Source organism: Cyprinodon variegatus, unplaced genomic scaffold (genome assembly GCF_000732505.1).
Source record: "Cyprinodon variegatus isolate N-32 unplaced genomic scaffold, C_variegatus-1.0 Scaffold50, whole genome shotgun sequence".
NCBI classification, from domain to species: domain Eukaryota; kingdom Metazoa; phylum Chordata; class Actinopteri; order Cyprinodontiformes; family Cyprinodontidae; genus Cyprinodon; species Cyprinodon variegatus.
The window spans coordinates 972,611-983,528 of NW_015150503.1; the positions used below are offsets into that span (position 1 = coordinate 972,611).

Consider the following 10,918-nt stretch of genomic DNA (forward strand, 5'->3'; position numbering starts at 1 on the left):
CTTCCCAGTCAAACGAAGTTGGTTCCACAGGAGATTCTACTTTCTGCCTTAGAAATTCTAGGAACTAAATTTCTAAAGTAGAATGGGATTGAGAGGGAAGTGCTCTGTTAGGGACATAAAGATGAATCATATCTCTGATATAAAATGGAGCTTGGCCATTTAAGGCTTTATATGTGAGGAAGAGGGTTTTAAATTATATTCTAGATTTAATAGGAAGCCAATGAGGAGAAGCTAGGATATCAGAAATATGATCTCTCCTTTTAATTTTCATAAAAACTCAACAGAAGGCTTTTAACTACAGTTTGTGGACTTCCAGATTGTAAAGAATTAAAATAGTCCAGCCTTAAAGTAGCAAAATGAATGGAATAGTTTCTAAGCATCAATCCTGGACAGGATATTTTTAATCATTGCATTATTCCAGAGATTAAATAATTACATTCTAGAAACTAGTTTGATATTGGATGTAAATGACAAGCCCTGATCAAAACTAATAGTAAGCCATTTAACATAATTGTCTTTACAATCTTTGAAAAATGTTAAAACTCTATGGATTGTCTAGATTTTGCACTGCAGTGCTTCCACAAAACAGAACGTACAACAAAAAAACAGGAACTTTTTTTTATGCTGCTGTTTAAAACAAGCACTTAGGTCTATAAGCACCTGCATCTTATCATTACCAGCAATTTCTTTCATGCATTTCTTTAGTAGGAAGTGCTTTAGGGTGGAAATTAAATTTTCCTCTTTGGTAGTTCTAAAAAACGCTGCACAAACGTGTGTATTTTCTTTTTTGTCAGTTGTTTTCCTCTGTGGCTCACATTTCTTTATCCAACAAAGGTTCAAGTGCCATGACGGATCAGAGCAGTTGGAACAAAATATATGTGTATATCTATTGTTTTTTTAAGGGTTTTTATAGAATTATGTGGTTATTTGCTGTGTATGTTAAGTCAGGGTCTATTACAAAGGTGAATATTGGTAAAAATAAATCTAGAAATGAATATAAGATAAGAAAAAAGAGCAGAGAAAAAGAAAAGCAGAGGACAGACATGAGGAGGCAGGCATCCAGCTGAAACGTGGTATCATGCTGTGCAGAACAAGTTCAGATAATAAAAGAGTATTGATTGCAAACATGGTCAGGGGACCAGAACATCATGGAGCAGGAAGAAGGATTTTATCTTTACTGGCTTCTATGTTCACGGAGGGTAAAAAGGAGTGCCTGAAGACGTCAGGAACAAACTAGATGTTTGGTCTATAAGACAAGTTGCTGAAGGTTGAATCAGTGTTTATTTATTAGGACTTAAGCACCCAGTATACATAATGTTATTGTCTCCAAAAGTGGCTACCTGCCAGGAAACAGGTCATAGGAAGCGGTGAGGTACAAACATCCAATTAATTGCTTTGGCTTATTATGCAAGGACATCATATTTGAGTAAGGAGAGGATGTCGATATTTCTCCTATGCTCGTTCAGCACTTAAACATTGTTTACACATTGTAAATCAATCGACTTAACGCTGTTTGAACAGTGTAATTAAATGGTAAAATGTTTGATGTTCCATTCAGCAGTGGGATCAACTGTGGACCAAATACACTTCAAACACATTTAGCCTTAATTAGACAACGCAGCCTCTGAAGATGCCAACTGCATATTCTTTTAAAGAAAACTATGTTGGAACTCAGATCTCGTGTTTTAAATGTATCAGTGTGTATCTTGGCCTTTTTATTTACGTTTTATGCACTTAATCCTCATTGTTTTCTTTTCTTTTCAGTGCAATTACTTTGGACAACACATTGGTTATCTTGTCTTCGGTGGCACCAGACGCTGGGCGGTACTACGTACAAGCAGTAAATGACATAAATGGAGAGAACAAGACCAGCCAACCTATCACCCTGACTGTTGAGAGTAAGTAATATTTATACTTCAGCTTGTGTCTTAATCCGCTGGGCACCAAAAAGGAATGATGTGGATAAACTGGATCATATAGAGTAGTTACAAGCAGATTTTTGTCTTGGCTAGATTACAAAAATGAAGCACTTGGGACGTAGTCAAGCTAACAAAGCTCTGAGGAGCCTGTTTAAAAGTAAAGTTCACCCATGAGAAACATTCTAAAATAGGGCTGGGACTTTAACGAGCTAATTTCTATGAATTAATTATCTACATTTTAACATGTAAAAAAAAATAATTTGAAATAATATGCTTTTGTTTCAGCATGAATGGATTTATGCAGTGAATTATACATGTCTTACCTAAAAGTTGTTCAAAATATTGTTGCCAGGCTTTTGACCAAACTCTACACTGCAAAAACAATCCAGATATAAACAATAATGTCTTAAAGTTAGTGTATTTGCCCTTAATTTGAGTAGGTAAATAAAATTATTTGCCAATGGAATGAGTATTTTTACTCTGAAAATAAGATAATTAGATGATATGCACTTGAAATAAGACAATGCAATATTTTTTTCTAATTTCAAATGTAAATTCTCTCGTTCCATTGGCAAAGTGTCTCAATTACAACCTCAGTTCAAGAAAAAATGCACTTATTTTAGGAAAATATTTAGATTTACATTTTTTGCAGTGTATAAGCCTGGATTCAGATCTGAATCAAGCCTGGATTCGAATTCAGGTCTGAAGCTGCAAGAGCTTTATGTTTATTTTAAAATGCAATTAAAATATACTTTTAATGACATTGAGAGCTCCTCATATACAAGCACCAGGTCATATCAGAGGGTTTCTCAAACCGTAGATGGTGGGTCCTTAAGGTCCCATGACCATCTACCTCTCCCTTTATTATGGTAAGGACAAGCTTTCGCAATGCTAATGTCAGCATCCACAGCTGCAGCTGGCCCACAGACCAGATGATGAGCTTTAGAGCCAGTATAGCGAGTCCAGACAGAAAAAGTAAACAACTCCCTGGTGAGGTGTTTGGAAAGGGAATGCTTTATACACAGCTCCACTGTCATACTTCTGCTGTCAGATTTCAAAATGGAACTTAAACTTCTGTTTACAGCAAAAGTTTTGGAAGCCGGTTGCTAAATAGCTTTCTGTCAATGGAAGGAATTGTACTCCAACGATGCTATTGGTGGAATACATCTGCTTTCTATAGGTAGAACTAACGTATAAAAACTATTATTATTTATTATGAAACTTTTAGGCATTATCGTTCAGTGCAAACATGTTTGATCGTAAGTTTGTTTGTCATAATTTTTTTAATTGAAAAAAAAAAGACACAAAGACTGCCAAATAAATAATAATTACACATTTGGATAAATGTTTGTAGTAGTTATCTAATTAGGATTTTTAAGTGGGGGTAACACCTACACTCTACTCTTTGCAATATGAAATATAAACACATATTGAATATCCACCTTCTAAATATGCTTCATGAAAAAATGACAGCAAAGTGTCATTTTTTCGGGAAAATTGTTTGTGTTTATATTACGGAGCTTGTTTTTCTGGAGTGAAAAGTCATTTCATCACATATTTCTTTATGTGTTTTTTCGACATTTGATGGTTTTCTCTTTGCAAACAAATTTCATCTTAGACAAAGATCACTCAAGTAAATGTAAAATGCAATTTAAATAGATTTTAATTTAATCCGACTCTGATTGTAAAGGATTCGCTTAAATCCATCTTCTTTGACAACATAAATTAAGCTAAATTAGCATAAAGCTACACTTTATAACCCAATCTTAGAAACTGATTTACATTTATTTGTCTGTAAAAGGTCACAAAGTCATTTTAAATGCTTCCAGTCTTTAAATCACAGTTAGAGCACCAGTTTATTTAACAATCTAGAACCATTTTTCCTAGAGTGGATTGATGCCTCACCTATGAAATCATAAAAACCCAAAACAAGATCAAAAGCCCTTTAGTCCACCTTTCTCTCTCTTAAGGCAGTATATTTATGCAATAATACAGAGACTGAGTAAAAATGAAATCCACAGGAGAGCTTAAAAGATAGGTGCCCATGGGTGAACAAATGATCATCTCCCAAATGTAATGGTTATTCCCCAGAAATTTGGGCTATAATCCTCTTCCTTTAGACCCAATACCTGCCATGTTTCAAATATGTCTCTGCTCTAATGTGCCAGAATAAAACTATGGAATTACTTCCTCACCCATTTATTAAAGTCAGGTCTGTAGTGGCAGGGTTAGGGTTAGGTGAGGAGAGATGACCTCAAAGATGAGAGACAGGGGGTCCTAAGGACCAGGGTTAAAGGAAAAGTCTGGTCAGCAAGGAATAATCAATGGATCACTATTTATACTCAAAATTTAAATACGTTAGAATTAATCAGTTAAAAGAAATTAAATAACAGTTTACTTTGTGATCACTGAGTCTGGGAGCGGCCATTTTTGCCCAAATATAGTAGCCCCTCCCTCCTGCCATCTTCCAGGAGTGACGTCACGGTGCGGTAAGCCAAATCAATGGGAACTACTAGACACATCTGCAATCAACAACAATTATTGAAGATTTCCAGAGGACTTCACCATTGAAATTCACCAGAGCTATAGTGAAACTGACAATGCCCACGTGCATGGCAGCTGGATGCTGGAATACATTGGATAAAAGAAAAAAAAGTTATTTCACTTTCCCGATTCCTGATCCTCCACGGACGGGTTGGTCGTTGGATTGCCAAGTTGAAGAGGGAGGATTTGCCATCGAACTTCTGGCCAGAGAAAAAACCCGTAATATGTAGCCAACATTTGGAAGAAGAATGTTTTCAAGATGACTTGGATAATAACGCGTTGTGACAAACACCAGATACAGCACTGGGACTTGATCAACAGCCGATACCGCACCGTGACGTCACAAACCAGTAGGTGGCAGTAGTGTTCTTTGAGAAACATGAATGTTTTCAGTAAAACACATTCAAATGTAAATTAATCTTAATTAAAAACTTATAATTTATTGATCGGTGTGTAATAATTTTATATTTAAATTAATTTCAGAAGTTTAAATCTTGATTGGACATTTCCTTTAAAGTCATGTCTGTGGAGGCACGGATGACCTTAAACATGAGAGATAGGGGGTCCTAAGGACCAGGGTTGAAGGCAGCTGACCCAGAGTTTGGGAAAATATCATTTAGACTAATTAAACTAGTTTACATCATTGTACATTTTTAAAATTAATTTGACAAAAAAGCAAATGCCTACAGTGAAAATGCTGGTTCTGTTATCTCAGGATCTTGCTGATGAAATGCAGAGATGGCAAAAGTACTCACTTTCCGTACTTGAGTAAAAGTACAGATACTTGTGTTAAAAAATACTCTGGTAAAAGTGGAAGTACTGATTAAACTTCTTTACTCAAGTAAAAGTAACAAAGTACAGGCTTGTAAATTTACTTAAAGTATAAAAGTAAAAGTAGAAACTACTTTTTTCATGCCGTTGCCTGCATTTTAAATGGATGTCTGCCAATAGGACTAGATCTCCGTTGTGTTCATTTTCAATCATCTCGTCGTCCATGCTACTATGCTAACGCCACCGCCACCAAGCTGCAATGATTTGCCGCCAATGAATACCGCCGAATCTGTCGATTCATCTTATAGTGGTGCGTCAAATGCAACGTAGATTCCCATCCAATTAGATTGAATTTGGTATTGATGACGTGAAAAATAATAACGGTAACTCCATTGAACTGATTCAAAACTAAAGTAACGAGCCAATTTTTTTAAATGTAAGGAGTAGAAAGTACAGATATTTGTGTAAAAATGTAAGGAGTAGAAGTAAAAAGTCGCCATAAAAATAAGTAGTAAAGTAAAGTAAAAATATCAGAAAAATCTACTTGAGTACAGCAATGAAGTATTTGTACTTCGTTACTTCCCATCTCTGATGAAATGTGATCTAAAGCATTATGAGCAAGACCACCTCTAAATAGCAAGATATTGTTTTGAAGGTAGCATAATCAAAGTTAAAATATAAAAAAGAAAACAAAATGTTTATTTGACCTTAAAACACTGTTCATGTTCCGAATATCTGAGATGTGCCTGAATTTAAACTAGTCTGCCAAGAAGAGAGAACCAAAAAATGTCAAAAGCTCATTACCGGTTGGGGTGAACGGTCGATGGCAGTTGTTGGGTTTTGGGGCAGCTATGTCACAATGGTGCAGAAATTCTCAAACTTGCAAAGTAAGAAAGACTTTTAAATGTTTTTCTAAGCGTCAGGCAGTTAAAATTCAGCAACGATCTTCCACAAGCTTCCACAACAAAGGAACAATCAAGATTCACAAATCAAACTCAGTCAGCCAGCCTGAGCTGAGAGAAATGAAAGGGGAAATCTAACAGACAGTGTTGTATGACATGGTAGAGTGGAGTTCATTATGAAAGTGAATGAGAAGGATGGGGGTAAGATAATATAGCTGACAACACGTGGGAGCAGAAATAGCCTGTGGCTCATGTTGAGATGATTATACAAGAACTGGAACACACACAGGCAAAAACCACACACAATCCAGACTGTGTGGCAGAGCAGGAGGCTGAAGGTGCGTTCAGCTTTCCAGGTCTCATGGAAAAGTGTCATTCCTGAGCTCCAGCATTTCCCATATGCCCCACATATGTGCACATCCACATGTCCAGGCTGCTGGTAGAGCTTGAGTCTTTTAGTTTACAGCAGATGGAGTTGTTTCCATCAGCATCTGAGGTGTCTGATCTAATCTTTCAGTGGATTTCTGTTTTTTCCGAAGTTCCACCAAGTTTCGTTAGATTTTTTTTCCGATTTCCAGTAACTTTATCAGCAATGTATACTTCTTTTTTTTCTGCCTGCCGATCCAATGAAAGGTGCTGACACAGTTTGACAGATTGAAGTTGAAGCAGCACCAATATTACACTTCTAATCCACCTCAGACGATCGCCACAGACTGGTAATGACTGAGCTGGAAGGGGAAGGATTTCACTGTGGTATAACTGTGTCATAGAGATATAATATTAAAGGAAGACGGTAGCAGCTCACTATGTAGCAACAACAGCCCTACCAATTTATTTAAAAAAATTAAAATCCAAGATTGACCAAAGTGTTTTACAACAACCTAATTAAAGAAAAACACAAGCCAATTGCACAAAAAGGTTAAAAAGTTAACAGGAGAGGAAACAAAAATAATCCAAGCTAACTAGTCAACTGTGGAAAAGAATTTTTAATTAGGTAAATATCTCTTAATACCTGATATGAGATGTTAAAGCTCTCTGATGTCAGAGTTTGGACCAAATCTTTGAAATTAGTTGAAAGCACCTGTTATTGGTTTACTGCTCTAAGTAAAATGTGAAAGTAGATATGGAAGCTGCACTTAACACAAATGAAAAGAAACAATATAATGAATTAAACCTTAAATAAGGATAAGGAATTACCGACAGTACTAATAGACTAATAATGGTGCAATTTACATTTTTGCACCAGGCAATCTGAAAATGAGTGTGCGGCCACTTGCATCTGGCAGGTTGTGTGGTGGGTTTTTGAGGACCCAAATGCAAAGACGGAAACAAAAGTGGTTTCTTGCAGGTTTAATAATCCAAAGGGGCAACAGAAGCAAAAGTCCACAAACAAAATCCAGACGGCATCAAGGAAAACACGCATAAGGGGCAAAGACATTACGAGGAACCAGCAAATGGGTGACTGAACAAATACCAGGCTAATCAGCAGATTGGGAGCAGGTCTGGACAGAAGAATCTAGAAGGGAGCTAGGGGGAAGGAGACTGACACAAGGGGGCAACAGAGAGTAAACAAAAATACATAAGAACTCAAATACAACCAAAACAAATAAAATAACACAAAATGGAAATAAAACCAATGAAATCTCAAAAGAAAACTTAAACAGAACCAAAACCATGACAGCATCAGTTGTAAGCATAAGTAATATTTCTAACAAAACAAAAGTCTGCAGTTAATTCTGGCGTACCACAAGGATCTCTGCTACTTTTGTTCGCATTTGCCTCCTTTTGGCGCTCTGTCGACATTTCCAGACATCTCCCAATTACTGCCATGCAACCATTTGATGAAGTACATTGGCTGGTTTAAACATAGGCAAGTAAAAGTGTTTTTGTTTTTTTAATTACTTAATGTACTAGACAAATGCATGTCTGGGATAAACGGGTAGTTTGATCTGTTGGTCCCGAGGCAAAAACCTTAGCATGACCTTTGACTTTTGGTGTACATGTGTGAAGTATCTGGTTTATTCCTGTGTTAATCATTAAAGAAATCCCACCAAACTAACCAGGACCAAGGAGACATCAGGGGAAACCAAACTCTAGGAGCCAGGGAGAGACGAGGTAAACAGACAGACGTTAGACGAGGATCCAGCAAACAGGAACTGAAGAGGGAGGCTTTTAAAGGGGACAGAGACAAAGAGAGGGCTAACGAGAGGATTGAAAACAGGTAAGGACAGAACAGAAAACAGAGCTAGGGAAAGAGGACACAAGAGGGCAGCAGAGGACAACAAATGGAAAACCAAGACTGTGACAGATTTATGCAGTGAATTATACTTGTGCTTTAGCCAAAAGTTGTCAAAATGTTGTTGCCAGGCCTTGGCTTAAATCCTTTAAACCTGGATTCAGATCTAAATCAAGCCTGGATTTGAATCCTGGTCCGATGCATCAATGGCATCTATGCCAAGCAATTAAAGTATACATTTAATGACATTGAGAGATCCCAATGTACAGGCACCAGGTCATATCAGAGGATTTCTTTAACAGTAGATGGTGGGTCCCCAAGGTCCTATGACCATCCACCTCTCACTTCATTATAAATATTTTCTTGTAAAAGCAAACAAAGGCTTTAAAATCCCTTTATTGTCCCACAATAGGAAACTTCTGGAAATTTAAGGATAATCAAGTACAAGGTTTTGAAATTCTAATTAATCTATTAGCCCGACAACTCCCGTTATCAATTTTATTTGATTTCATTTAATACTGATTATCTTTGTGTTCCCTCAAAGCTCATGGGTAGTCCTCACTGATCCAATATTAGGTTAACTAGGTTTTAGGTTGCTCTTTGTAGCTTTTTTCTATTTTCAGACTACTCTTGCAAAAGCATTTCAATAAAAAGACATGTTGCTTCTTCAGCAGCTTTTTTAATAGGAATTAGTTTTCAGAAACAGCGTTTCTAGTTCTCATCCTCTGTGCTTCGATGCCTTACTGTCAAATTGGCTCATGACATTTCTATTTATAGCTCTAACTAAAGGTGTGCAGGTAAATCTTACAGTAAGTCTTTCACATGCTTTTTAAACTTTGCTTTCGCCACATTAATATTTAGTTCTTCTTCTATTGGTGAACTAGTGGCTGTTTAGCTGTAAAGGTAACCCTTTTTTGTATTTCTAATCATCTCTATAGAGTTGGGCATAGGAGAGATGAGTGTGGCTCACCTGTTTTCTATGATGCATAGTCAAGCTGGAGGGTTGTGTTTTTTTTTTTTGTTAGAGTTAACCCTTTACCTCTATAATCATCATAGCAGAGGGGCTGACCTGAAGACATATTGAGATCAAGCTTGAATTCCTGATAATAATTCTTCAAAATAAATAAGTATCCATTCATTCTTTAGCTAACTTTCGAAGACAAGAAATAGAAAAATCACGGCTTGCTTGGTCTTGCAATGACTCCTGGGTAAACCAAGGATAACGAGGATACATCGGACCCGTCCTTCAAATCGGGCAAAAAGAAAGACGCATTTTAAGGTCGCATAACGAGGACCGTAATCGTCCTTCGAATCTGGCCTTCTAAGGACGCGTCCCAGGAATTCCAACGGAGCATATAATACAAGCTAGATTAAAAATGATCAGTCAGGGATTAGGAAAATAATAATAATTGTATGCGCAGTGTAAATATTTCTATCATATGGCAGTCTTCTGTGCAGTGATGCAGGTCATACATTAAAAAATTTTCATTAATTTTTTTTCTCTTAGACATTGGAGTGGTGCATTTAAATGTTATAGAGCTATACATGCAAAATTAGTGAGTAGTAGTAGTGTAAGTTTTTAACCTGTCAAGTTTTTGTTTTATATTTTTAACATTACAATTTATATTTTAAAGTTTAGTTTAAAGTTTAGTTTGAAAAGAATGTGCAGGAAGGGTTGAAAAGCATGTTAACACGGTAATGTAGGCTTGAGTTCATTATCTGACGCATGCAGATACACACCAGGAACCTGGAAACTTACTGAATTACATGTTTCATTGATATATATATATATATATAAATGAATATTAGGAACAATATTTATCAAACATTATACTGGGCAAGTAAAAATGTTTTCTGGGCAAATGAAATGTGAAAGCCACTTGCCCTTTAGGCAAGTGGTAAAAATCCTTAACGTCAACCCCTGACTTGTATCATTAAATGTACTAATTTATTTCTTAAATAACCAATGTTTAGTAGTGGCCTTTATCCTCTTGTGACCTTTTATTGGACCAGGATAAATTAAAGCATTGATTTTTTTAACTCTCTTTGTCCCCTTTCCCCAAATATAAGATTCATACCATTATAACATCTCAATAGAACAAATTTGCAAATCCTACTGATAATTATGTGACTCACATCAACAAGTATCAATACTCTTATTTTGAAATTTCTGGTTACTTGATTTCGACCTCCTCTGTTCCCGTTAGCTTTCATTTTAGATTACATCACATGAAATGAAGACATATTTTACCTGCTTTGTCAGCCTCAACTGCAACATTTTTCAAGGAATTTGACAGCTACTGAGAACAGTCCATTGCCTGCTGATTAGGTTTCAGGATTATTTATAAAGCTTAGAAAATTGGAAAATCTGACCTTTACTAATGATGACTGAAAACAAAATGTGCTCCTTACAAGCTAAAACCCCATTGAGGTGTTTCTGACAGCTTTAATCAAGCTGAGAACTGAAACTATTTTTGATTTAGAAACCCAGAATGTTTTAACTATTTTCCTGAAATAATAAACAGTGCGTTCAGATATCCAGGTTT

At 36.3% G+C, this 10,918-nt stretch overlaps 1 protein-coding gene across 1 annotated transcript in view; it reads left to right on the top strand.

The window, feature by feature from the left end:
- LOC107082320 (protein sidekick-2-like) overlaps positions 1–10,918 on the top strand; it is a 624,909-nt gene that overhangs the window by 467,480 nt on the left and 146,511 nt on the right. The window contains exon 5 of the mRNA XM_015370939.1: positions 1,765–1,898. Coding sequence (XP_015226425.1) covers positions 1,765–1,898 — 134 coding nt within the window. The remainder of the gene's footprint in view (positions 1–1,764; positions 1,899–10,918) is intronic.